Consider the following 23,805-nt stretch of genomic DNA (forward strand, 5'->3'; position numbering starts at 1 on the left):
CCCCTAAAAGGTATGCTTACATCCAAATCCCTGAGAACTGTGAATGTTACCTCATTTGAAAAAAAGGATCTTTGCAAGTGTAATTAAGGATCGCGAAATCATCCTGGATTACCTGCGTGGACCCTAAATCTAATGACAATTGTCCTTCCAAGAGACAGAGGAGAAGACACAAAAGAGAGGAAGATGTGAAGGCAGAGGCAAAGATTGAAATGATCCTCTATTACTATTATTTCCCGATTACGTTATTTTTTTTTTTAAAGAAAAACCCCAAAGCAACCAAAATGAGAAGTCAGTATTATTTGTCATGGATATCATGGCTGCCACTCCAGCATTCTTCTCCTGCTCTCTATTGTGGGACAGCTGTATGACTTGGGGGTCAGATAGGGTGTGACTCCATCCTTTGGCCTAAGCCAATCATCCCAATTCTATCCAGGCACTAACTAATTCTTGGATGCCCAAATTAATCCAGTAAGAGTAAAGCTCAGGGCTTTTGCTCAGTGGCTAGTGTAGGAAAAGCTTTCTTCTTCCTTCCTGCCTGTTACAACCCTCAGAATCTCAGTCACCATTGTACAACCATGAAGGAAGTCATCACAGAATAAAGACAAAGCCAGGGGCTATGATCCAACTGTTCCTAAAGCCCATATAACCACCAGATCTTTGAATGATGTGAGCCAGTCATTTCTTTATTCTTTGAACCCATTTGAATTGGCTCTTCTCTTACATCCATCCTCCTTGGTATACCCTATACCAGGGCCTCCAGGTCAAGCCTAACCTTACATGAGGTGATACCTGGATGATGTAAGACAAAGACAAGCCTTTGGAGGAAGCACTAATTGAGGAGAAGCTCAAGGTCACCAACAAGGCCACAATGAAGGTCACAATGTTCATGAGGACGTCCATTCTTAGAGCAAACCACCTGAGAGCACAGTTAAAGTATAGGAGATGGCTGGAGTTTTCATCATTTAGCATCTTAAACCTAAAATTAAAAGATCAGACAAAATAGGAGATCAGATGTGCTTCCATAGACTTAGGGTTGGGGCTACTGGAAAATTAAGGCTAGGGGGATTTTTAATCAAGGACTAATGCACTTTACATAGGACTCCCTTACAAAGTTGGGGAAATATCCATACTCTAAAATCTGCTGCCATAGGTCTCTTTGATTTGCAAATACCCCAAGTGACAGTATTGTGCTGAGTGGTTTCTTTCTCTTTCCCAGAAATGGCAACTAGAACTCACAGCTGAGAACAAAAGGTGCTCAGTGTCTCATGCTCTACCAGGAAAAGATCCCCTTTTTTGAAGTCAGCCACTCCCCACAAAGGACTGGTGGAATTGATAGTTGGCCCCCTTGATTCCTAAGAGGGGTGAGGGTTAATTGTGGAGGAGGTTGCCTTCAGGGAGAATCAATGTTTATGATGGAAAGAGAAGGGAAAGGACTATGTTTCGTTCCCTCCTCCTCAAATCAGAGAAAGAAGAGTCAAGGCAATTGTTTATAAAGCTGAGGGTCCCCTCCAGAAAAAAAAAAGCTGACATCTTGTACCCCCATGTGTATTCAGTGAGCAAAAGAGAAGGGCACAGAGTAGAGGGACAGAACAATGACACCACCAAGGATGAGGACAAGACCCGCGCCTGGAGTTGCTCATTCCCCAGATGTGTGGAAGGCAGATCCTGCCCATTCCTGCTATTGCTACAGTTGGGAGTGCAGAGGGGTGACATTTGGTGCTGCAGTGTTAATGCAGTATTCCTCGGCGTGAGGCAAAGTGGCCCCACATCAATGGAATGCAGTGTGAGGCTGCCCTGGAAGAGCTCTCTGGAAGACCCAGGCTGGTCTTGATCATCAACAATGCCCAGCAGAGCGGCTAGGGATTTGGTCCTGTTGGAGCTTCTACCTTGCCATACCACATTGGCACATTTTGCCTGATTAGCAGAAATAAGCAGCAGGAAGGAGATAATGGCCCAAGGATGCATCTTCCCAATTCCATTCCCTTGCACCAGCCTCAGGAAACCAGTCTCTGAGAAAAGGGAGAGGATTTTTAAAAGAATAGACCAGGGGCTTTCCAGCAGCACACCTGGCCCCCATCCTGCACAGGACATACACATAGCACAGTGTTACTACTCCAAGCCTCTGGGTGTGTCAAGGAGGGAATACAGTGAAACCTTGAACAGCATAGGTTTGAACTGCATGAGTCTACCTATATATGGTTTTTTTCCCCAATAAATACAATGTGGTATTATAAATGTACTTTCTCTCCCCTATGATTTTCTTAATAGCACTTTTTTTAGCTCACTTTATGGTAATAATATAGTATATAATACATATAACATATGAAATATGTGTTAATTCGCTGTTTATGTCATCAGTAAGGCCTCCAGTCAATCGTAGGTTACTAGTCGTTAACTTTAGGGGGAGTCCAAAGTTATATGCAAATTTTCAGCTGTGTGGGGTATTGATGCTCCCAAACCCACATGGTTCAAGGGTCAACTACATATTCAAGATTGAAATTTTAACTGAGCTGAACAATTAACCACAGGAGACATCAGGTCCAACTGCCACTGGAGGTTCCCCTCACCTATTGGGAAAGAGGCTTCATCAGAACAACTGGTAGACATTATTGGGAAAAAAAACAAAAAACTTCCCTGTTTAAACCCCTAAAGAGTTAAGATTCCTCCACTGGTACAGTCACAAACATCCTCAGGTATTGCTACTCCATCCTGTTCCAAAACTCCTTAAAAGACTCTGGAAGCACCTCTGACCAGCTATGCCAGGTCCTGTAGCACCCTCCGCCTTGTTTCCACCCTAACTGATTTTCCCCAGAGCTTAGTTAAAATATTCTTCCAAACACCATGGTGTTTCTACCCTACAGCTATAAAGCCTACAAATTCAGCTGATGGTTTAAGTGACTTAGGAGTCATGTGTGGTCTTATCTGTGTGGTTGGTTAGACTGCACAGGAACAAAAGAAACAGATTGGAATTTGACCTCAAGGCTCTGTTCAGTCCTGTGACGTTTTTGTCTGGTGACAAGAGCAATACATGTCAGAAGCCCAAGCCCTCTGTAAAGTCCACGACGGGAAAGAAAGTATAAAAAGAAGGGGGCCCCATCAACCATAGGACTCAACTGTCCTGTAGGATTTCCTTGGAAACCTTGCTAAAGAATCTGCAGGAAGACAGAGCTTGTATCTGTTTTGTTTGTCATGAGTAAGTCGATGAATGACTCCATGGACAGGAGACTTTCTTCATGACCAGAACACGGGAAGGGTCCTTGTGTGATGCAGGACTCTTGACAGATGACGTTCTGATTCAACTAGGAATAGCACAGCCACCAACTTAAGGGCAAGCTGGCATACCAAGTCTACACTGAAATCCTAGGTGGCAAAGCACGGGAAGAGAGAGAGGGAGAGAACTATACCCAAACTTGAAGTGTGTGTTGGGTTTGTTTGTTTTTTAAGATTTATTTATTTATTTGACAGACAGAGAAAGACAGTGACAGAGGGAACACAAGCGCAGAGAGTAGGAGAGGGAGAAGCAGGCTCCCCACTAATTAGAAAGTCTGATGTGGAGCTCAATCCCAAAACCCTGAGATCATGGCCTGAGCCAAAGGCAGATGTTTAACCAATGGAGTGAGCCAGGTGTCCTGTGTGTTAGTTTTTTTTTTTTTTAAGATTTTATTTATTTATTTGACAGACAGAGGTCACAAGTAGGCAGAGAGACAGGCAGAGAGAGAGGAGGAAGCAGGCTCCCCGCTGAGCAGAGTCCAATGCAGGGCTCGATCCCAGGACCCTGGGATCATGACCTGAGCTGAAGGCAGAGGCTTTAACCCACTGAGCCACCCAGGCGCCCCTGGTGTGTTAGGTTTTTAAGGCAGGAAAATATAGGGAAAAACAAAACAAACAACAGCAACAAAACAAAATAGAACACCCATTGTGGCAGATACTGCTATGGATTCAGCAAACCCCATTTTCTTTTCCTTCTGTGGGCACAGCTAGACTCCATTTCCCAGCTTCCCTTGCAGTTAGGTGAGCCCAGGTGAACGAAGATTGGTCAATGAGTGTGCAGAAATGATGAGTATCTTCATTGGAGTCAACCCATAAAAATTCCCCATGAGGTCCTGCACTCATTCCTCACCTTATCTTCCAGTTAGACACAGAAGATCCTGGAGTAGAACCCCAAGGCCCTCAGGATGGAAAAGTCCCAGTGAAACAATACCCCTTTCCCCTGCACTACGGACTTTCGTGAAAATGTGACTTGAGGGGCACCTGGATGGCTCAGTGGGTTAAAGCCTCTGCCTTCGGCTTCGGCTCAGGTCATGGTCTCAGGGTCCTGGGATCGAGCCCCACACTGGGCTCTCTGCTTAGCAGGGAGCCTGCTTCCTCCTCTCTCTCTCTGCCTGCCTTTCTGCCTACTTGTGATCTCTGCCAAATAAATAAATAAAATCTTTTTTAAAAATGTGACTTGAGGAAAAATAAACACGTACTATGTTAAGTTGCTAAAATTTAGAAGTCTTTGCTACCATGGTGAGCCTATATGGTTGATACAATTTATACTGTATTTTAGAAGTTTGGAGCTGGAAGACTTCAGAGAAATTCACTTAATCTAGTCCCCACATTTTAAAAAGAAGGGAAGTGCTGTATCCATGAAGTAAAATATAATATGGCCTTTAAAATTTATTTTTATGAGAAATATGTTATAACATTTTTAAAATGCCATTTAAAAATAAAATGAGACAAACATGATTATGAATACTTAAGAAACAGGAAAAATGAAAACTGAAGGAAATATATGAACATACTAATGGGATTTGGGTTGGGGACTTATGGGTGATTTTTTTCCTTCTTTTTCCTGCTTTCTCCTATTTTCCTGAATTGGATGCATTTTGCTTCTAGTGCAAAAAATAAAACTTGTAAATTCATATACCAAAGTTGTCATTGAATGAGCTCACAACTTTTGGGCCCCAGATACTAGGGAGAAAGGTCTAGTGCCTTACACTGCTCCTTCTTGATTCTGCCAGCAATTCACCTACAGAGAGTCCCCAGCATCCCAGACTTCCCTTTTAATGTTATGGCCTCCCATTCAGGGTCAGGTGTGAAATGGGGAGCCCTGGAGCAGGGTCCCAGCACCGGACTCACTTGCTAATGCAGTCCTCCTTCTTGTCATAGGCGTGGATGATGCCCAGGCCCTGCATGGATGAAGTGATGTGGGAGAACCAGGGAGACCGGCTGATGTTCTCCACCTTCTTGAGCTCCTGGACTCCTCTATGGAAAATGCTGTGGGGAGATCAAGAAGGCCACAGAGTAGGGTCTCTAAGGCTCTCTCTTAGCACACACAGGTCTGACTATGCACTCAAGACAAAGTTTAAGTCAGATGGGTGCCATATAACTAGAGAGAGGTGTTGGCCCACCATTCTCCTCTAGGACAGGCCATCCCAGCTGTGGGACAGATAGGGTCTCAGAAATGTGTGTCCAACATGAATAGACATTTTTCCAAAGAAGACATCCAGACAGCTAACAGACACATGAAAAGATGTTCAATATCACTCATCATCAGGGAAATACAAATCAAAACTACAATGAGATATCACCTCACACCTGTCAGAATGGTAAAATTAACAACACAGGAAACAACAGATGTTGGCAAGGATGCAGAGAAAGGGGAACTCTCTTATACTGTTGGTGGAAGTGCAAACTGATGCAGCCATTCTGGAAAACAGCGTGGAGGTTCCTCAAGAAGTTCCAAATAGAACTACCCAGCAATTGCACTACTAGGTATTTACCCAAAGGATACACAAATACTGATTTGAAGGGATAGTTGCACCATGATGTTTATAGCAACATTATCAACAATAGATGAATTATGGAAAGAGCCCAAATGTCCGTTGACTGATGAATGGATAAAGAAGATGTGTTGGGGTATGTGTGTGTGTGTGTGTGTGTGTGTGTGTACACATATAATGGAATATTACTCAGCCATCAAAAGAATGAAATCTTGACATTTGCAATGACATGGATGGAGCTAGATTGTATTATGCTAAATGAAGTCCGCCAGAAAAAGACAAATGCCATATGATCCCACTTACATGTGGAATTTAATGAACAAAACAGATGAACATGGGGAGAAATAGAAGAGAGACAGGCTAACCATAAAAGAGACTTAACTATAGAAAACAAACTGTTGATGGAGGGAGATGGGAGGGGGATGGGTTGAATGGGTGATGGGCATTAAGGAGGGTACTGTTGTGATGAGCACTGGATGTTGTGTGGAAGTGATGAATCACTGAATTCTGCTCCTGAAACTAATATTACACTATATGTTAACTAACTGGAATTTATTTATTTTTTTTATTTATTTGAGAGACAGAGATCACAAGTAGGCAGAAAGGCAGGCAGAGAGAGAGGAAGGGAAGCAGGCTCCCCGCTGAGGAGAGAGCCCGACGTGGGGCTCGATCCCAGGACCCTGAGATCATGACCCGAGCCGAAGGCAGCGGCTTAACCCACTGAGCCACCCAGGCGCCCCTGGAATTTAAATACAAACCTGAAACTGAGGAAAGAAAGAAGGAAGGAAGAAAGGAAGGAAGGAAGAGAGGAAGGAGAGAAGGATCTCAGAAATGTGAGCTATTCCTTGCTGTGGTCTGTTTTGAGTGCTTCTTGTAGCATGAATATCTCGCTGCAGGAGATGGGATTCCAGTCTTTGAAGACCAGAAATTTTCATACAATGCAGCTCCTAATACAAGCCAAGCACTTTTGGGGTCCCAACCAAAGAAAAAGTGATCTGTTCCAATTCTGGAAGAAAATCTGGCTTGTCAACTGCCAATGCATGGTCTTCTAAAGGCATTTTCAAAGGTAATTTGAATCATAGCCTCAGGAGCTGACTTTAGAACAAAACCCCTCCACAGGATGCAACTCCCCTGGGTGCTCAAGTTCCATGACCCTGCTGAGCACCAGACTACTGCCCTCAGGCAGGCACATTGGCAGGCTGGTCCACGACAGGGAATCTAATCTGCCCTCAGACTCTCAGCTGAAACTCACTCGGGGGAGAGGAAGGAAGACCTCATGAGCTCAGAGCTCGAGTGAGTTAGCTGGAAATATTTAGGTAATTCAGTCATAGCCAGCCATGGTCTGGCCTGTCTTTGTAGCAAGAAGTAGGGGTGCAGAGCAGAGAAAAACCCTTGGCTAAATAAGTCAACAGCATAAACTGGAGAACGGACAGAAACAACGAACGGTCAGTCAAACACAGGGATTACGAAAACAAGCATCAAGCCAAGGAGTCCATTTTAAGAAGTGGTATCCAAGACATCTTTATCTTTGCAAAGGACTTGCAGAAAGTATTTTATTGGGTCATGACAATTAACCCTTGTGGTTGGACAGTGAGGCCATGTGACCTTTCTTGGAGTCACCAGGGAGACCATAGGAAACCAAAGAGAGAGTCCAGGGCACTGGTGCTTGTTCCTACGGTCACACCAGCTCCTGCACAGAAGCCAAAGATGCAGAGTCCACCTTTCCAGCCGCAATGGAGTCCTATGTCCTCATTTCCCACTGCCTGTAGGCATCATCTGCAGACCTGACCCACAAACTAGAAACATCCAAATGTAAGCCCACAGATGTGATTACCCGAACTGCTTCTCTTTCCATATCACTCATATCTCTCTTCATGTCCCTCCCCATCCGGGAACCATCCTTGGTTTCTCCCAAACCCTAACTCCAAAGACCATCTCAGAAATGGCTCCCAAATTTACCCTTTTCTGGCCCCTACTGCTGCCACCTGTCTCAACTCTCATTCAGCCTCTACATTTCAAGAATCTCTCATCCAGTAGCCCTGACCCTAGTCTTTCCGTAGCTCCATCCATCCTCTACACTGCGGCCAAAGTGCTGTTTCAAAAACTCAGCTTTGAGTGCGGTGTCCCTGGATGAAAACAAATGAACTTGCTTACAGGTGGAGGCAGGTCCAGGATTTGGGGGCTGAATCTTTTACAATTTGGGGGGCCCTCTTTGAGATCCTTAGTGCCCGACCCAAAATTTGGCACATCTAGGAGGATAATGAACATATTGTTGAGTTTGATGAAAACTCAAGTTCCTATAACATGGTACAGCTGATCCTTGTACAGTGCAAGGGTAGGGGAGCCAACCTCCCATGCAGGTAGAAATCTGCATAGAACTCTTGATTCCTCAGAAACTTAACTACTAATGGCCTGCTGTTGATAGGAAGCCTTACCAATCACATAAACAGTTGACTCACACATATTTTATGTTATATGTATTATATACTATATTCCTACAATAAAGTAAGCTAGAGTAAAAAAAAAGTCATTAAAAAATCAAAGTGAAGAGAAAACCCATTTATAGCATGGTAAAATATTTATCAAAAGGAAGAACCCACATATAAGTGGACCTGTGCAGTTCAAACCCATGTTGTTCAAGGTCAGCTGTATTCCAGTTCTAATTTATAAGTCACTCAGAGCCCTACAGTTTCATTTGATACTCTTAATAGCCTCCTGGTTCATGTGCCAGGTGTATGTTTTAGCGATTACCTTTAGGGATGAGGAAACAGGCTTGTCCCAATGTTTTCCAGCTAGTTTTGCAGTAGGGCTGGGGCTCTGGTGGAAATTTCTCTGATTTCCAACTATTTGGCCTTATATGATATGCACCATGCTGCCTGCTGAGAACTCCAGCTCACCCCAGCAACAGGGTAGAACTGGGTTTCTCAAGGGCTAGGATCAGTCCACCCTCCTGTTTCCCTCCAAGGTGGGTGAGGTAGTGCAGTGGGGCACAGCCGCAGCAGGACTCCCCAGTGCCTAGCTGCCTGAGGCTTTCCTCTAACCATATCAGTGGTTGTGGGCGGGGGAGGGGAGATAGTTCCCAAAACTCAGAGTAACTAAGGACTGTCTTCTCTCTCTTCTCCAGCAGCAGGATGGCGGAGAGAGCTCATCTCCATGGTTGAGAGCACAACAGCAGACAGACAGCAGCCTTGGTTACTAGTTTCCTGGCCTAGGACCACCGACTTGAACTCCCAGTCATGCCTACCTCTCAGGTTACTCTGAGGTTAAAATGCCAGATGTATGCAAAGCACTGAGCATAGAACCTGGCATTTCATCAGGACTAAAAATCAGTATGCTCCCAGATTCAGAGAAGACAGCAACAATTTAGCATCACCTGATAACCCCAGCATTGTGCAGAGTTAACCAAATACACAACGGTTTCATGGGCTCCTTTTTAAACAGCGTATCGACCTACCGTAAAAGAATGAAGAAGCCAACAGCAAGGCCAGCCAGGACTAAAAGGACGGCAGGAAACACAGCAGCCAATATCACAAGAATAAACAGCACCATAAAAAACTGCTGCAGAAAATTCTCCGCGTGAAGCGGCAGCCGCACATCCAGCTCGTCCATGTCCTTGGAAAAACGGTTCATTAGCCTGCCAGTGGGGGTCGTGTCAAAGAAGCTCATTGGGCTCTTTAGGATCTGTGGATAAAATCAGAGAGTCCATGATGAGGTGTGTGTTTAGGGAACACCGACCGCTCTGCCGGGGCTGGGATGCTTTGAGCAGCATGAGCATTTCTCCGGTACCCAACACAATGTCCCAGGCCAGCCATCGTGGGAAAGTGAAGGTGTCCCCCATTTTTATGGCGCCCCTGAATGAGAGTGTGGGAGAGATTCAGCCTTTGTGTGGAGGCCCAGGAGAGCCCCTGCAGGTCAGACCTCCCTCCAAACCTGAGATGCAGCCTGGGGGGCCGAGGAGAAGGGGGAGGAGATTTGGCACTCCAGGGGCAATAAAAAGCTAAGTTCCCCTGTGTCTGTCTGCCTAGTGTGAGCCACACCTGTGGGCTCTGGCCACGGCCCAGGCAATAAAATTAATCAATAAAATTAATCAATTCTGCCTATTGCAGCAGTGGAATGAGGAGGTGGGGCCCTCTGTGGACTCAGGGCTCTTTGGAGCTAGAGATGGCCAGCCGGCCAGTACATGTCTGCCCCAGTGCAGTGTGGTGTCCTCAGGGAAACCGTCCTGACCACCTTCACCTCCACCCCTAGTCTGGCCTGAGCAGAATGGCCCACGGCACATTCCCACAGTCCCTGGAGTTTGCCTTCAAAGTCGACAGTAGGTATCTCGATAGTTCACTCGACCGTAAGCTCCTTGAGCATTGTGTCTGTGCCCAGAGCCCAGCACAGTGCCTGATGTGTTGTAGCGGCTCAGTAAATGCCATTGGCTGAATGGCTAGAATCGCGTGCAGCCCCCGGGAGCAGTACCTTGTCAAACACGAGGTCGTGTAATGAGGAGGACGCCATCAGTGTGGTCTTGGTGAAGGTGAAACCTTTGATGACGCTAAACGTCAGTACAGACACCATGCTCCCTGTGTACACCCACTGGAACACACGCTGCCCCGTGTCTGCCAGCACTACACCAATCTCACATGCACTCTTGTTGCCCTGGGGCCCACAGGTCATCTTTGGAGAAAAACAAGAGAAGCACCAAGAATTGGTAAATTGTCAGGAAAATAGGAATTGGCCAAAGGATCTTTCCAGAGAGAAGAAGCTAAAAGCAGGTGCATAATTGTGAAGAATGAACTAGGGGGTAAAAATCAGGTCATTTCCCTTTGAGGACCTCTGAGCTTTGCATGGGTCCTCCTGCTGGGCTACCTGCCCCCAAGACACCTGACTTATGAGGCTCAAGGCTCGAGCCTCAGCACAGTCAGTGGGCAGACAAAGCAGTCAAAGCAGGCAGGCACAGGGTGACCAGATAGCTTCTGTCCCAGAAGCAACTATGCCTCAGGAGTCAAGATGTGATGTCAGGCCAGAAAAATTATAGAAGCACAGGAAATCTGGATTCCATGAAGTTGGCAGAAGAGCCCTCAGGCAGCCCATTCAGGACCCAGTACCAGGCCAGCCCCACAGTCCCTTCCCTTTCCTTTTCTCAAGGAGCATCTTGGGGGATGCTGGTCCACTATCCCGAAGTCCCTGGTAGGGAAGAGGGAGTCTGGTTAACCACAGAGTTCTGGGAAGAGTCAAGACCACACACAGCTCCATCCTGCTGGGGGAAGAACACGCATTTCTGCCAGCATTTCTGGGGAGAGGCCATCTCCTCCTCCTGAGGAATTGGCAGCTTCATTTTTCTCTGAGCCATGTGCTGAAAGTCAAAACTGCCTTTGGGGAGCAAACAAGCATCTTTCTTTTAAATGTCATTTTGCTGATTACAGCAATAGAGGAAATGTAAACCAGAGGTGACGGCTGATGGATGAACATCCCTAAAAGCAAAAGCATCCCTGGGGAGCTAATTGATGAGAGGCCTCGCTTGAACAGGAGGCTTCACTGTGCATCAAGTTGTGTCCACAGTGCCTGGGGGCAGGGCAAACACCTGAGTCTGCCATTCCTGTTGCATGCTCAGTTAGCCAATGGCACTGGCCCACTGGTGAAGCACCACACCTAGAACAAGGTTCCATTCTGACCAGAAACCTTGGGCTCTCCAAGAAAAGAGCTCTTAATGAGCCAGGGAGGATCTGAGAATATTCTAGAGATGGTGCTTTTCCTGCACAGCGCAGAGCTCCCACTGGCTTCTCCCCTTGGGAAAGCCCTCAGGAAGCTGCGCCAACCTCCAGGAGAGTTATAGGGACCTCTCCCCTGCCCACAGCTCCCCACTGCCTTCCCACCTCAGTTGTCATAGCAACAGAACTATACCAAAATGTTATCTTGCAGGATGGGCACACAGCATTCCCCAGGGCTCCAGGAAAGCTTAGAAACCACTGGCCAAAAGCTGGGAGAGTTTTTAGCAAGCTCCAGCAAAAGCAGAATTTTCAGGGACCCTGGTCTAGAGTAGACCTTTGGGTGGCAGATACCTGGTGTCTGAGAAAGATACATGGTAACTCTGCAGCACAACCAGGAACTGAGTCTGGCTTTTGCATGTCTGCTTCCTGCAGAGGGACTTTGGAGGGCAGAGAGAGGTGAAACCCTCTGACACCTGACAGTGTCAACAATAAGAGGTCGGTTTCTGTTCAGAGGCAGGAAAATTAACAACCAGGCTAGGTTCCCCCAGCCCCTCAGGGCTATCCTCAAGGTGCATCACAATGGAGGCTGCAAGACCAACTCTATTCTACACAGGCTTGACTCCACGGACTTGCAGCATTTGCCTGGCATGATCACAATCTTTTAGTCAATCCTTTGAAACCTGAAGGTGGCATATAGAAATCCAGATGTCCTGCTTGTCTTGCAAAATCAAAGGGAATTTCAGGAATTGAGCTGTGCAGGCAACTCATCTCAACTTCATGGAAAGGGGCAGTGGGAGGTTTCTTGGGCGGTGTTGGGGGCATTCATGCTCTCCGTCAGCAACTGACTCAACATTTTCCAATGCCAAAGGGAAACTCACCTGGGAGCCCTTGTCTAGCCAGAGACCCAGCCACCAATTGCTGAAGGCAGAGCTGCCGATCATCAGGAGGAAGAGGGACACCACGAACAGAGAGAGGAGGTACCCTACAAGAGGAGGGGAGATGTCCAGGGGGTTACAGAGGAGGAGGCTGCAGTGGGTCCAACCCTCATAAAAAATTCAAAGCCTGCAGAAAGAGGGCTCCCATCCCCTGGGAACTGCCTTCCAGGCTGCTGTCACAAGTCTGGGTGTTGGGACCCTGAACCCTAATGGGGACATATGTTCCACCTGGTTCGAAAATGGGTCCAAATTGCCAATATATTGGGGGGGAAAACCCCCACCAATATGCACCTTAATAGAAGCAACTCAGTATTCCTCAAAAACAAACAAAACTCAGTCTTGCTGGGCAGAGACAGGGAATAAAACTGTAAGGTATTTTTGCACACCAAGATGGGAACCTTGCACTGAAGGCAAGCCATGAGTGGATCGCTGTTGTGCTCAGGGAAGAGGCAGTGAGGTGCGGAAGAACCGTGGCTGGTTCCTGCTGCTGCTCACTCAGTTTCAATAAATAGAGTCTGGCAGCTTTAATGGAGATAAAGGGTGATTCCATTTAAAAGGCTGTATTATCACACTTTGGATGAAAAAAAAAAAAAAATAAAAGCATTGATAAATGGCTCTAGCATAAAAGAAGTAATTGTTAAGGAAATCATAAAATGTAAACCCAACAGTTTGAGAAAGGATTTTTTTAATGCAAATTAAATCAAGAAACCCGTTGTTTTATATCGAACCTCCAGAAGCTTTAATGTACATGTGATACGTTTTCCAGGTCACGGTTCCTTCCTGGGGGGATTCAGTCTGGACGAGCTGGTGCAGAGGAACTACGGAGACAGACACAAGTCCTGGGGTGCCTGCTGGCAGTGGAGGGGAGCCCAGTGGGTCGGGCACACCCCTCCTATATACCCATTCCCGCAATGGGGGCAGTTTCCCACCCTTCCTTCCATTGTCCTACACTTTGAAAGTCCCAGCACACTTTTGCTTATGTTATTTGATTTGATCCTCATCACAGCCCCGTAAGGCAGGTGGCCTGCAGTCTTGGGAGAAATATTTATGAAGCAACTACTTTGTGCTCAGCCCTGAGATCAGGGGGTTGATTGGGTCTAGTTCTCCAGAAGTAGCTCCTGAGAAGGGGTTATGAATGCATGGAGCTTATTCAGGAGCTGTAGGGCATAGGAAAGGGAACAATAGAAGGCATCTCATCAAGCCAGTCACCTCCATAGGCATCTGGAGCTTAATGTGGAGAAGGGTCGAGCCAGTGTGGAACACACACCCACCAGTGTTCACCTGACCAGAGGGTAGAGGATGTTTCTACAAATTCCATTGTCCCCTGGGTGAGGGCTCCTCCCTGTGAGGGTTAATTCCCCAGCTCTTCTGGCTTGACCTAAGGCTGGCAACCTGCAGAGAGAGCCCCCAGGCAAAAGAATACAGCTGGGAGTCGGGCTTCATGCACGGAAGTGCTAAAAGCACCCACAGCAAATCCTGCGGGGTCAACCAGAAGGAGGTAGTGGCTCCTGTCTTCTCAGAGCTCACGCCTCACACATTAAACCCAGGACCTCCTCCTCAGTCAGCCACTGCCTGGACTCCCAATTCCCTCCACGGGGATGTTCCAAGTCCTCTCTGCTTTCCAAAGGGAAAGGAAAATGACTGTTAAATTCTCCAGGAAAGCACATCCAGAGGTACAGGGATGCTGGCTAAAGCAGCTCACAACAGTCAGAACTGAGCACTCGTCCCCTTCCTCTCCTTCACAGAAAAGCATGAAAATGTCAGCTCCAAAGCAGAATCCTAAATCAAACATGGCTTTTATAAAAGAGATAATAAATAGAGCTAGACACACGGGTGCCCCTGCACATGGGCTCTCTGCACCTTGCTCCAAGACGGGGTAGCTGTCACACCTCAAAGGCGCCATGAATAGAGCTACTATTATACCCTCTGCCTGGGAAGCTTCATGCTTCTTTGAAAATGTTCAGCCTGACTTTCTTTCATTGTGTCTCTCTCTGGGCCTGCAAAATGAGGGAGAAGCCCAGTGGGTGGGCGGAGCCTACTGAAAGACACCCTGGAGCACAAAGGGAACTAGTCAAATCGCACGGTAGCCCACCAGCCCAGCCAGGAATGCTGATGACGCTCTTCACCTTGCTGTGCTTTAGAAAATGCCCTGATGCCAGGCGGGGTGGGCACCACCTCCTTTAACGGGATCCCTTCCTATAGCTTTGAGAGCGGGTGATTTCGCACGCTCAGTTTCCCCTCCAGAGTAGGGAGGGTGAGGAGAAAAAGAGGAGCAGGGTTTACTTCCTCCACAGGACCTCACATCCTAGGCAGCCTGGAGCTTTCCTGGGAAGGCACGGAAGAGATGGTGGGCACCTCACTTCAGCCTTGGCCGCCTCCAGAGCGATAAAAATATGTTGTCTTTCCAAACGTGCATGCATTTGTCAAAAGCACCATTATTGGTGCCAAATTTCATCGATTCAAAGACTCACTTTTTTTTTTTTTTTTCACATTTTAACATCTCTGAAATCATGATGTGCCTTCCATTCGGTAGTATGCCATATCATCTAATTGGCAGAGATTTTTCTTTCTAAGTGGTACATACAACGATGGTGATCTTAAAATGGATGATATCTTAAATTTGACAAAATACACTGAGGCGTGGTTTTGTTTTGTTTTGTTTTGTTTTGTTTTGTTTTGTTTTTTCCAGCTACACATTATTGAGGAACAGAGCTCTAACTTGAAAAGCCTCCAAGGGCACTTTGAGGAAAGAGACTGTGGATCTGGATCCCTGGCCTCTTGTTGCCCAGCCCCAGAGAAGGGCATAGAGTACGTGATCAACAAATGTTGAATGTATACAGGGGTGGAAGGGAACAATGTGTGGGGAGGAGAAGAGGGAGCTTGACAAAGTTGGCCCTCACCAGATTTATCTCTTCTCTCTGCCTTCCTGGAATTCCGACCTGCCCTCAACCTCAAGATCCTCCCCCTGCCCCACCTTCTTACCACAGTGCCTCCCAGAAAACTCCTACATATCCTTGAAGGACTAGTCCCAAGTTTGCCAGCTCTGCGAGGACCTCCCTGACTTGCTATGCCCACTCCAACACCCATTACCTTTATCCCAGTTTCCCATGATTACCGCCTTGCCTGTGTCGCCCACCAGACCATGAGCTCCTGAGATCTCATATTTTTGTCTCTGCAGATGATTGTGGGGACCAGCACATAGCAGAATGCTTAGTTCTCCCACCCAGTCTCTTCAGTGCTGCACATTCCTTTCTCAATGCTCTCCATAAAGAGTGTGACACATCTCTCTTGTGTGTGCCTTTGCCTCTAACCAGTCTCTGTGCACTGCTTTGACCTAACGAGTAACAATAATAACTACTGTTGAGAGTTACTCTATGTCAGACACTGGGCTAATCATTTTATGTGTAGTTTCCCATGTAATCCCTGTGGGAGCCTATGAGGTTGGTTATTACTTCCCCGTTTTATGGATTAAGAAACTAAGGTTCAGAGTAGCCTAGTATCTTGTGCCAACTCATATAACTAGAAAGTGGTTGAGCCAGAGCTTGGACTCGGGCAGTTAAACCCCAGGGCTCACATGACAGTAAGTTGTATTAATTCTAGTTGCCCCCAAAGGACTTAAAATGGGCCTCCATTTCTCTATCCAGAATGCTCCATAAATATTTAAGACTATTGTAACTGAGGGAACGAATAGCAAGTACCTTTTATGTCTAAAAATTCTGAGTCTGTTTCAGGTTCTCTTCCTTCATCTTTCCCATCTCTTGGAGCCAAAACTAGGGTGAGAAATAAAGAGAGATCTGTGTCTGCTCATGAGCCATGGGCACTAAGAGAGGAGTGTGGTTTGAACTCGGACTGTACCAGCATCTTCATCTCTCTCAGCGGGGCTCTCCTTAAGGGCTTCCACCATGGCTGCATTGTAGATGTGCTCGGGATCCTGGAGACAAAATGACAGTCCTTCGGAAAGCTACAAGACAGGCCTGCTCCCAGGCTAGAGACCCAGACGGAAGGACCCCCACCTTTTGCACCCAGAGTTACCTTGAATTGCAACCCTCGGAGATTGTGAATCAGTTTGGCATAGCACCCTCTCTCCTCCATTAACTCCTTGTGGGTTCCCTTTTCACAAATCTCTCCGTCTTCTAACAGAATGACTTCATCACAAGACTCTAAGAACTGCAAAGATACAAAAACGGTCTACAGTGAATTTCTTCTGCCTGGTAAGAGAAGTGAGCCATGCCAAACTGCCGTCCAGTGGCACCCCAAGCTCCTCTAGTACAGAGGTTCTCAATCTTGGCCCTGTGGGCACTGAGGGCCACATCGTTCTTTGTTGTTGAGGCGGGGACAGTGGGCTGTCCGGTGCATTGTGGGATGTTAGCAGTCTCCTCCTTCCTCTACGTACTAGATGACAGTAGCAATCCCCTGCTCTACCTGTGATAAGCAAAAACATCTCCAGATATTGACAAATGCCCTCTAAAGGGCAAAATGACCCCCAGTTGAGAAACACTGATCTAGTGCCTACTGGTGTCGTTGAGTCCAACGGGACCCTCTGTTTGTCTCTGTGAAACACTGTTCCCTAAGTGGGCCAAGAAATCTGATCGGGGGCAGGTGAGATTTGGAATATGAAATTGTCAAGTTACTGCAAGACAAGATCTGGTGGAGAGGGGAAATATGACCTCAGCAATGGCCTTCCTTTGCTAGAACGTTACAAGCCCACCTCATCACCCTCCTAGTCCAGAAGCAGAACATGGAGCAGTCCCCCACCACGAGGCCCCACTCCTCCCTTGATCACAAACCCCTCCCCCACTAGGCCTGAGGAGTTTACATCAGCTTTATCTCTATGATAAAAATATAGCTTCATTTAATATGGCATCCCACATTTTGCCCAAAGCACTTCTGATTTTCTAATTGGAGCTCCCTTCATTTACATATCACTCCTGAGATCAAAGAGTTCTGCTAATAGGGGTTTCCTCTCAATTGGAACGAGATAGATTTTTCTCCATAGGATCAACCCCTCTAAGAGCAGGAAGCTCCTCCTACAGGAACAAAATGCAGTGAGATTTAAGATAGCTCAGCCTAATGAAGCCCTTGCAAAACAGCCCAGAGGTCTTCCCCTATATTGAGGGTCCACCCAAAATCAAATTAACTTTTGAGGCCCTTGACTCAGAGTTTGAGAGAAGCAGCTACATTTGGTCATTGTACTCCTGACAGGATGTTGGGGGAATGGGGGTGGTGCCCAAAAGGCCAGGTGATAGCAGTTCTGGCAGCTTGGGCAGCTCCAGCCTTTCCGCCTCCCTTAGACTAATGACTCAGCTCCTTGTCCACTTTCCCAGACAGCTAAGCAGAAACAGCCTGGCTTGTCATGTCCAGTTGAGACACTTTCTGAGAGAACCTTTTTCCGGAAAATAACATCTCACCTTTACATAGCCTATTCTAACTTTTCAAAACCTGATCTTGTTCGTCTCTTATGTGTCAATGCCCCACAAGCTAGTAAAGGAAGTGGCAGCTTTGTGATCAGCCCATTCTCGAGATGGGGAGATTGAGGCACCAGTGTGGGGTACGTGACAGCCTCACAGCCTTTTCTTTCTCTGTGGGGAAGTTCCTGGTGAAGGCCCTCTGGCTAGTGAGTTCCCCAGTTCATGCCAGTGAGATCTGGTGTGATTTGAGCAGTTTTGTTCGCAAACACAAAATCTGACCCTAGGTTGGTTTTCAGTGGCAACTGCAGGCCTCATTTCATTTGTTTCCTCAAGTAAATGAAGAGCAATCGTCCAGCCCAAGCGCTGGGAAGCATCCTGATTGGCTGTGAGCCCACAAGTAAAAGCAACAGAGCAATGTTCTGGAAAAGCCCTGGGGTTCCAGTTCAAGGGCTTGGAACCCCCTCCTCCCCAACAACAGACAGCTGGACTGAGACTCCAGTGCCATCTGGTGGCTGCTTATATTTTTCAATATTAAAAAAAAAAAAAAAAAGAAAAAAAAATGACCTTGGTGAAAGGTAGATTCTTCCAGGAGACAGGCCTGGGGAAGAGATAGTTCTTGCCTGAGGTCATGGAGCTAGTCATCAAGGTTCAAAGACTGGACAGGGCTGAGGTGATGATTTCCCCCAGTAAAGATTCCTTCAAAGACAGCTATGACCCACAGTTATCAGGGGCCAGAAGTCCCCCTCCAGATACCCAGGACCCCTCAGGAGGACAGCCCTTTCCACTGCAAGGGGTCTCCAGGGCTTTGGACCCTCACAGTGCGGAGCTGTGTTTACAACACTTAGCACTGTGACTGGGCAAGAGCCCATTCCCACTGACCTCCTGGGGGTCCAGAAGAAATCCAACCTTCTCCTCCACTCTGATGCCTGGCCAGCAGAGCAATTTGTTTATACCACTAGATGCTTCCTGGAGGTGACTGAGCCCACTCAACAGGAATCCAAAATTCAGATGCTTGGAGTTTATTTTGAGAACTCCAGTCCTCAGCAAAGAGACATAGGCTGGGGGCAGAACTACAGTAATGGGAAGGAATGGTTTTCCTGGGTCTTTAAGAAATGTCCCCCTCGGGGCGCCTGGGTGGCTCAGTGGGTTAAGCCGCTGCCTTCGGCTCAGGTCATGATCTCAGGGTCCTGGGATTGAGTCCCGCATCGGGCTCTCTGCTCAGCAGGGAGCCTGTTCCCTCTCTCTCTCTCTGCCTGCCTCTCCATCTACTTGTGATTTCTGTCAAATAAATAAATAAAATCTTAAAAAAAAAAAAAAAAAAGAAATGTCCCCCTCTTCAAACTGGCCCTTCTGGCCACTGATAGAAGATCCTAGAAATGCTGCTTGGAGCACCCTGTAGCCATGGTGACCTCATTTGCCTCCTCCCCTAGGTTGACTTACCCTCACAAAGACCATGAGGTCTGTCTCTTACCCCCAGACCATGCCCCTATTGAATATTTTCCCCACAGGTGGCACGAGAAGAAAGAAGACAGGACTTCTGCTCCAACAGTCCTCTCAAGGCAGGTCAGTCCCATGGGTTCCCTCCTTCAGCAGCAGACGCACACATGTATATACATACACATATACATGGACACATTCCCCACACCTCTACAGACTCACTGTGAAGAGGGGAGATGGAGGCAGGGGGAAATCTGGTTTGTCTCAGGGTACAGGGGAGCCTTGTATTCCTACCAGGTGTTCAGAGCTCTTGATGAAGCTGACACTGTGAGCACTCTCTCTACCCTGCCTGATTCTTGAGCCCTCTGTGCAAGCTTAGTAACTACTCAGTAATATTCATGTTCCTAAGCCAAAGAGAGTGGCTCTGAGAAAGGAAAAGAGTCTTGCCTTAGCCTAAAAGCCCTGGTCTCCAGCCTTTTCCCCTTGGTGAGTGATGCCAAGAGCATCAGAGCCCCTTATCTCCCTCCCAGGCACTCTGTCCTCGAGCCCATCTAGCACTTGCTGAAGGAAGGGTGGGGACTGAATTTTTTCTACCTGGCTTCCCACCTCACCACCATCAGTGGTCCAGAGCTGGAGGAAGCGCCCCATGTCCACCCCATAGATAGGAATCATTTGCTTCTGGAGAGTCTATCCTCTGGTGGAAGAAAGGTCTTGGCCCCACTGAACCCAAATTTAGAGTCTATGCCCAGAGAGGAGCAGGCAGGGCTTTGTGCAAGCTGGGATGGCTGGGGAGAATCATGAATGTAACCTACACATCTTGCTTCCTCCAACCCTGACCCTGTCTCAGCCATGGATGGGACAGGTTTAGGCAGAAAAGGAGACTTGTGAGCATTAGACACCACACCCATCCTGTGACCTCATGAACCCTGCCAGTTCCAGTTACCTGCAGCTGGTGGGTCACCAGGACAATTGTCTTCCCCTTGAGTGTCTTCTTAATGCACTCTTCAAAAACGTGCTTCCCCACGTGGGCATCTACTGCTGACAGGGGGTCATCCAGCAGGTAGATTTCATGGTTTGAGTAGACAGCGCGGGCCAGACTGATCCTCTGTCTCTGCCCCCCAGAGAGGTTGAGGCCCCGCTCCCCAATCTGTAGGCAGGAACAATGTTACTCTCCATCACTGGGCCCCATTTCCACCCTGCAGTCTTCAGGGAACAAGAGCTTCAAGACTCCTTTGCAAACTGATCATTACTACATTCCAGTTCCTCCACCCCCTACAGGGACCCCCTGACTTACCAGATGCCCTGGGAAGTGAAAGACTCACTTCTGTAGGCAGCCTGGTGGGCAACGGCAACTAGGGAAAAACTCCAGTGTTGAGTGAGGGGGACCTGTCTCACAACAGACTCATTCTAGTGCATATCCCATAGAGAAGGGCTATGTCTTAACCACCAACATCAGAGGGAATTGTTGAGCAGAAGCTCTGGCAGAGTGGACAGGTGAACAGGAGGGAGCAGAGCCTAGGAGCAAATGGACAAGGAGGCTCTCAATTTGCTTGCTTGTGTACCAACTCCTCACCTCCATTAGGACCTTTAAGCTCTACAAAGATGGAAGGCATGTCTACTGTATTTAACACTCTATCCCTAAGGCCTGGCATCACACCTGACACAGAGCAGGTGCTCAGTAAGCATTTGTAGAAAGGATGAAAATCTAGATAGCCTACTTTAGGTTCTTCTGTCCAACTGACCCCAAAGTAGGTCCCCATTATGTTCAGCCAGGCACGGGGGTGAGCACAGGGGAAGGACACACGAAGCTGGACAAAAAAAAAAAAAAAAAAAAAATTCCCTAACTACTGGGAGCTCACATATTGGCAGAAACTGAGAAGCATAAGCCAAGTATTCTGGGGCAAACCACTGCAGACTGTGGGATTCAGGAAAGTCTCCCTCAAGGGGGTAGATTTGTGGTTTGAACTTGAAAGGTGGTAACAATGGCAAGAACAGAGGTCTGGAGGTTGGAAGGCAAGTGTACACTTAGGCAAGTAAGGATGAGTAGAAGCAAACCCTGGGGAGGTGGGCCAGGGCTGCAGCAAGAGAGATCTTGAATGCCAGACCATGATGGCTGTGGTATCCAATTCCTTGACACAGGCACATTGAGGGCCCTAGCAGAGAAAGGCAATGTTTTCTGAACTCATCTTTCTTCAAGAGTCTTTAGCTCTCTGGTCTCCTACTTTGCTTTTGGGCAAAACCGAAGACTCAACAGAGTGCACACTGGGATGGGCAAACAGAAAGATGGCATGATGACCTCCTTCCCTGAGTCACCTGAGTTGGCAGGCTCAACCCTGGACCCAGGCAGGTTTTTGGACAAGCAGCTGAGAGCAGTGTTAGGAGGGCAGAGCAAACAAGACAAGAAAGAGCTCTAGAGACCAGTTACAATGCAGCATCCCCGGACCTCTGTCTTTGGAAGACAGAGCCAGTCCATAAGCTATGGAAGCAGATTTAACCAGAAACCTTCTCTAAGTTAACAGGTGGTTTGGGAATGGCTCCAAGAGTTACCACACTGAACCCAACACAGGTAGAGTTGGTACCATAACCATTGTTAATATTCCCCCAAGAATAAACCCAGATGAGGAATTCAGGGTGGTAGAACTTGGCTTTTCCCACACTTCCTGGGACATTTCTGTCCTTCAGAGCATCCAAATGTGGATGGAACCAGGGCCTGCCAGCCTCAGCCCTTTCAACCTGGGCAGCCAAGCTGCCATGTTGCTACTGTGCAGCTGAGCTCCTAGCTCTGCTCACCTCAGTCAGGTCTCCATAAGGAAGGCTGCTCAGGTCTTCCTGAAGGGCACAGACACGAACCGTGTGCTGATACCTGTGGACACAAATAACATAACTCAGCATGGTGACAAAAGATCCCATTGCTTCCCTGGATTGCCTGGAAATGTATCATTGAAGTAAGACAAGGAGTTGGTCAGTTGCTTCATCTTTGATGTCTAAATGCAGCTTCTCCTTGACCCCTAGGCCTTCCCCGCACATCTGATGCAGAGTTTACTTACGGATGGCTCCTTCCCTCACAGGTTTTCTGCCCTGAGAGGAAGATGATTCAATGTACATGAAACCTCTGAAGGGAAGACTGGAGATGCCAACTGCTAGCACTGCTCTTGGGAGTCAAAGAAGGGAGTGACCAGTATGAGCTGCGGTCACTGTGGGAGGCTTCCCAGAAGATGCAAGACCATAAATGGAGAAATGTGTGTGGGTAGAGGGTAACAGCAGGGTGCTGGGATGATTACCAATGATGACTCTGACCTCTGCTCCAGGATTCTCCTCTATCCAACAGTCACTCCTACCAGGTTGGAGAGAGCAGGGTTTTCTCCCCCTGAGACACCTGAGTACACTGGGCATAGAGAATACTGCCTGAGGAAGAGAATCCAGGAAGGAATAGGATCTCAGTTCCTTGGATCTCCTAGCTTCTTGGTTTTATCCCTTAGCATTGCCAACTGTCTAGCACTGGGCCAGTCTGTAGGGAGTCTAATGGGCAAGGCCCTAACCAACTCTCAGCACCCATGCTGCCAGGATCAGCACCTCATCCTGCAAAGGACAACAAAACTGGGGTACCCATGACCTACCAGGCATGACTCCAGTCTCACTCTATGAAAATTTTGACAGCAAGGAATCCAAGAAAGTCTATAAGTTAGTGGGTATGAACTCAAAAATGCTCAGGCCTCAAGCTATGGGAGAATTCCACACCCTCCTCCCTTGGCTTTCTCTCTACCTCATTCCCATTCAGATGGCTTCCACCATAGATAGAATCTTTCTCAGGGGACCACATTGCTTCAGAAGTTAGTTCCTGCTCTGATTTCCCTGATGTTCCTGGTATCAGTTCAAGGTCATGCCCTATGCAAGGCACAGTCAGTTTCCATCACTGGACCCTAGGTTTCTGTCCCACTTGACAGGCTGCCTGCTTCCACTTTATTAGCTGAGTAATTAATTGATTGATTGATTAGCTGATTGATATCATCAGCATTATCAGCATCATTGGGATCCTCTCTTCTCAATGCATGAGAGTGGACAAGCCTCACAACTGAGACTTCCCCAACAAAGGGCACCAACAAGAGAGTGAGCAGGCAGATCATAGGTAGCTGCCCTTCAGATGGCATGCTGACCCCTGGCAGCACTTAACATCCTGGAGCATCACACCCATACACCAACTTCAGGAGTGGTATATATGGTGGTTAAGAATGGGGGCTTTGGGAAGGTTAACAATATTTACATCAGACAAAATAGACTTTAAAGCAAAGACTGTATAACAAGAGACAAAGAAGGGCATTATAGAATGATAAAGATATCAACCCAGTTAGAGGATAAAGCAATTGTAAGTATCTATGCACCCAACATCGGAGCACCTAAGTACATAGAGCAAATATTAATGAATGTAAAGAGAGAAATTGATGGTATTAAATAATGGTAAAAGACTTCAACTGCCCATGTACATCAACGGATAGATCATTTAGACAGAAAATCAATAAGAAAAGTGTCTTTGAATGATGCATCTGATTGGATAGACAGATATATA

The 23,805-nt window shown here is 47.3% G+C and overlaps 1 protein-coding gene across 2 annotated transcripts in view; it reads right to left on the bottom strand.

Annotated features, from left to right (window-relative positions):
- ABCC12 (ATP binding cassette subfamily C member 12) overlaps positions 1–23,805 on the bottom strand; it is a 64,797-nt gene that overhangs the window by 11,951 nt on the left and 29,041 nt on the right. Inside the window, exons 12-22 of one of the 2 annotated variants that reach the window (XM_059383869.1) lie at positions 22,032–22,104; positions 20,185–20,388; positions 16,429–16,563; positions 16,252–16,327; positions 16,095–16,166; positions 13,125–13,214; positions 12,340–12,443; positions 10,230–10,427; positions 9,220–9,446; positions 5,122–5,259; positions 790–976 (exon numbers count right to left, since the gene is read on the bottom strand). In XM_059383869.1, coding sequence (XP_059239852.1) covers positions 790–976; positions 5,122–5,259; positions 9,220–9,446; positions 10,230–10,427; positions 12,340–12,443; positions 13,125–13,214; positions 16,095–16,166; positions 16,252–16,327; positions 16,429–16,563; positions 20,185–20,388; positions 22,032–22,104 — 1,504 coding nt within the window. Of the gene's footprint in view, positions 1–789; positions 977–5,121; positions 5,260–9,219; positions 9,447–10,229; positions 10,428–12,339; positions 12,444–13,124; positions 13,215–16,094; positions 16,170–16,245; positions 16,328–16,428; positions 16,564–20,184; positions 20,389–22,031; positions 22,105–23,805 lie in introns of both variants that reach the window. The other variant, XM_059383870.1, reaches the window with a different exon arrangement.

This window comes from Mustela nigripes, chromosome 17 (assembly GCF_022355385.1).
Source record: "Mustela nigripes isolate SB6536 chromosome 17, MUSNIG.SB6536, whole genome shotgun sequence".
Lineage (NCBI taxonomy): Eukaryota > Metazoa > Chordata > Mammalia > Carnivora > Mustelidae > Mustela > Mustela nigripes.